The sequence below is a fragment of the Sinocyclocheilus rhinocerous genome, unplaced genomic scaffold (assembly GCF_001515625.1).
Source record: "Sinocyclocheilus rhinocerous isolate Xijiao unplaced genomic scaffold, SAMN03320098_v1.1 scaffold878, whole genome shotgun sequence".
Lineage (NCBI taxonomy): Eukaryota > Metazoa > Chordata > Actinopteri > Cypriniformes > Cyprinidae > Sinocyclocheilus > Sinocyclocheilus rhinocerous.
The window spans coordinates 633,806-638,148 of NW_015664312.1; the positions used below are offsets into that span (position 1 = coordinate 633,806).

Consider the following 4,343-nt stretch of genomic DNA (forward strand, 5'->3'; position numbering starts at 1 on the left):
AGTTTCAAAATCAATGTTCTAAAGCAGCAGTTCTTAATACTGTTCCTCGCGTCACCCTGCTCTGCACACGCTCTGCATCTCTCTCTCTCTCTCTCTCTCTCTCTCTCTCTCAAACTGATAAGCGATATTAACATGCAGTTGTTTACAATACAATCGGAGCACATGCCGCTGAGGTGAGGGGCGGGACGTTTAGAGCACACTAGAGGTGGTTTAGCCAATCACAACACACTGGGCTAGCTAACCAATCAGAGCCCATCGCCTATTTCTGAGGGAGGGGCTTCATAAAAGAAGGAAATGATCGGCCCGTTTCTCAGAGAAGGGACAGAGCAGTGTGGAAATTAGGTAAATTATGTGAAAAATAATGCGTTTTTTAAAAAACGAAGCATGAACACATGTTAGACTGCACCCCATAAACACAATCAAGCCTAGAAAAAAACCCAGTGAACCACCCCTTTAAATGAAAACGGAAAATCTAAAAAGCTGATTCAAAATAGTAATAAAATCTATAATAGTGTCTCAGTGATTCTAAAATAACACTGCTTCTCACACACAGGAATCACATCCCCATTGGACTCCATGCGAATCTTTCAGAGGGTCTTCCAGTGTCTCAGGATCTAAAGGGCTCAACGCTCCTCAACAAGGATGGATTCTTCCATGGCAAGATGGGCTTCCGGGAAGTTTTGCAGTGTGGTCAGCTCAAGATGTCAGAGGTACACAGGAACACACACTCATAAAGACCAACAGAAAGTCACATGGGAGTGAATTCAAACCATAAAGCGTGTTTACATCACACTGTATAGCACTGTATTCATGTTATATAGTAGTGTCAATGGTTGCTCAAAGTAGAACATGAAAGGACTTTATTATCTTGCTTATAAGAGGGGTTATGACATTATGTACTCTTTAAACTAAAGTTTAAAGCAGCAGGTAAAATACACACCACTATGTAAATCCAGTAAATTAGAAAGAGAGAAAAACACGTGATATGCACATATTTTACTGAAATTAAAAGTGTGAAGGTGTTGTATCTTAATTTTTATTACATTTTGTTTGAAGTTCACTATGTTAGTCAAGAGTGTTTTCACTAAAAACAGATGTAATATATCTTTACAAAACCATTTCCACCTTTTTCTTCTTTCTTTTACTAGAATTAAACATTTAAAGGGGTCGTATCATAATTGTTCTCTTTTTCTTGAAGCCCATTAATGTTAGTCGAGTGTTTGCACCAAAAACAGATATAATATACTTTTACATAACCATTTTCCACCTTCTCTCTAACCCTTTTTTTATTAAACAAGTTGTTTAATAAAGCTTAGTTTCAGTAGATGGTCTTCTTGGACTGTGGAGGAAGCTTTTCATTGTTTTTGTTAAAAATTAACCTCTTTTATTTGCAAAGATCAAGAATAGTACTTTTCATTATATAACCTCTAAAGTTTCAGACTTCAGAACTAAGCACAGCAAAACACGTTTGTCTGCTTCTGTCGTGCTGTTTGCTTAAGTTGTGTTGTGTTTTCTGTTTAAAAGGTGGAGGCGGAGCTCAGAGCCCAGGTAAATCGATTTTGTGAACTTGTTGGCCACGTACCCTACCATATGGACGGCCACCAGCATGTGCACGTGCTGCCAGGTAACAGTGGGTTCGTTTGAACGATCCTTTTCACCAAATAACCAACAATTCATGTACCACTACTGTTCAAAAGTTTTTGGTCGATAATAATTTTTAAAAATGGTTTTGAAATCAGTCACTAAGACTGTGTTTACGTAACCAAAATACTGTAAATATTGTGAAATATTATTACAATTTAAAATGTTTTCAATTTGAATATATATTAAAATGTGATTTATTCCTGTGATGCAAAGCTGAATTTGCAGCATCATTACTCCAGTCTTCAGTGTCACATGATCCTTCAGAAATCATGCTAATATACTGATTTGGTACTCAAATATTAATTTTTGCTGCTTAACATTATTGAAAAAACTGTGATACAAAATTTTCATATGACTCCTTTAATAGAAAGGTCAATGAACAGCATTTGCTTGAATTTTTTTGTAATATAAATGTCTTTTTTTGCCACTTTTGATCAACTTACTGTATCCTTGCTGAAAATAAAGTATTAATTAATTATATTTTTTTATCATACTTACCCCAAACATTTGCATGGTAGTTTATCACAGTTTTCACGAAAATATTAAGCAGCAAAATCTGTTTTCAACATTGATAATAAGCAGAAATGTTTCTTGAGCATCAAGAACACGATTTTTGACACTGAAGCCTGGAATAATGGCTGCTGAAAATTCAGCTTTGCCTTCACAGAAATGAACTGTATTTAAAATATATTCAAACAGAACATTATTTTAAATTGTAACAATATTATGCAATGCTACTATTTTTACTGTATTTTTCTAGGCTTGGTGACTTCTTTCAAAAATGGTAAAAAAAAATGATATACATATAAATATAATCAATAAATAAATTCTATAAATAAAAATAAAATTCATATGTAGCAACAATTTATATTTCATTTTGCATTCTGTCCATACCTCTCTCTGGTCATTGTCCAGATGTTCAGTGTGTTGTTTCTGTCTGTCCTTCCTCCGCCATTGTGCTGGTGCACTGCGCTTCGCCCATCTAACACACAACAACAACAGCATTAGATTAAAACTAAAATCACAAACTGGCCACCAAAGTTTGCATTTGGATGACGAGAACCAGTCTCAACGCTTGATTTACCCAAGCAAGACAACTTCTTGGATCAGCATCCTTGCTGGTCTTCAAACAACCTTAATATGATATAATATGATCAAATATTTTTAAGCCTTCTGGAGATATTTGATATATATCTCAGTATTTTTTTTTCTCTGAAATAGCTTTTGATGAACCATTTTGAGTTGCTACCATCATTTAAATAAATCAGTCATTGTGGCAGATTCAAAATATTTAAAGCAATAAGTAAGAGTCTCTCTACATACCAATAAACTACATATATTGGCATACATATACACAGGGCAACATTTTTAGTGCCAAACTAATTGTTGATAGTTTGAATCAATTCACTGAAAAGGGAAGTTCAGAAGCACTGAGTCACAGGATTGAATCCATCCAGACTTACTAGACTTACGTCATATTTTAGGAAACCAACAAATGATGTTGATCCTAGAAAACATGACCAATTTAATCACGTCGTGCCAGCATCAACAGCCCTGAGAGCATTTGTGCACTAGTTACTTAAAGCTGCAGTCCGTAACTTTTTTTGTGTTCAAAATTTATACAATAAGCGAACACACCATGAATCCATTTTCCAAATCGTGTTTTTGGCTTGTCCTGAATCACTACGGTACACCTATAATAAGTGTTTATATTCGGACTATTTTAGACCGGTTCACGTAGGAACCGCTGCGGAGTAGCCCAGTACCTGCGTCATTCGTCATAGACATAAACAGAGAGAAGTAGCTCCGGCTACAATGTTCCTCCACAAGACGCACGCAGTTCTGTTTATTAACCGCTAGAGCGCCAAAAGTTACAGACAGCAGCTTTAATTAATTGATGTCTCAATACATCTAGAAAAAGCCAAGCGATTTATTCTCACTTGTTGCTGGTGGGTCCAGTAGAGAGAACATCGGACTGTAAGCGGGGGAAAAAGCCTGGCTCATAGCGGCCCTGACCGATCTTCATGTCCAGCAGGTGGGGATGCAGAGCCGTGTGGTCGATCTTACACAGTCTCATCTCAATGGCCTTTTCTAAAGTGGCAAGAGAGGAACACGTCACACACATATTATCGATGAATCACAAAAACCCCGTATGGTGTCATCAAAGAAATGATGAACCCACCACAGAGACACAAAACCCACATGCTGGGAGGAGTGTGAGTTAGTGATGTGGTAGAATGAAAGACTGCTGTGAACCCACACGCCACGCTCAAAATATATCTTGTCTTACACAACACAAAATCTATCAGCCATTAGAGATCCTACCGCGAGAGCTGTGAACAATGTCTTAACATTAAAAAATAAATAAATAATAAATATTAAATTAAATTCATTTTTAGATACTAATGCAAAATACAGCTTGATGGCTAAAAATGCTAAGTGTTTGCTAAGATGCAAACCCCTGCAATCCAAGTATGCAAAGTATCATACTTGGATTCAGGGGTTTGCATCTTAGCCAAGCGGCAACCTCCCGCTCTCTCTCGTGAAGCCAACAAGGAAGTGACTTAAACTGTAATTCATCAACTGGCCGCTAGAGGCTGGCTGCAAAAGGGAGTCAATCCCATAGACTCCCCATGTTAAAGGCAGAGTAAGTGATTTCTGGTAGCCAATGTTGATATTTTAAATCACCAAAACAAACA

At 36.8% G+C, this 4,343-nt stretch overlaps 1 protein-coding gene across 1 annotated transcript in view; it reads right to left on the reverse strand.

Moving 5' to 3' along the window:
• The window catches only part of LOC107730084 (DENN domain-containing protein 5A-like), a 73,089-nt gene that overhangs the window by 26,384 nt on the left and 42,362 nt on the right, over positions 1–4,343 (reverse strand). Inside the window, exons 9-10 of the mRNA XM_016540819.1 lie at positions 3,585–3,735; positions 2,539–2,626 (exon numbers count right to left, since the gene is read on the reverse strand). Coding sequence (XP_016396305.1) covers positions 2,539–2,626; positions 3,585–3,735 — 239 coding nt within the window. The remainder of the gene's footprint in view (positions 1–2,538; positions 2,627–3,584; positions 3,736–4,343) is intronic.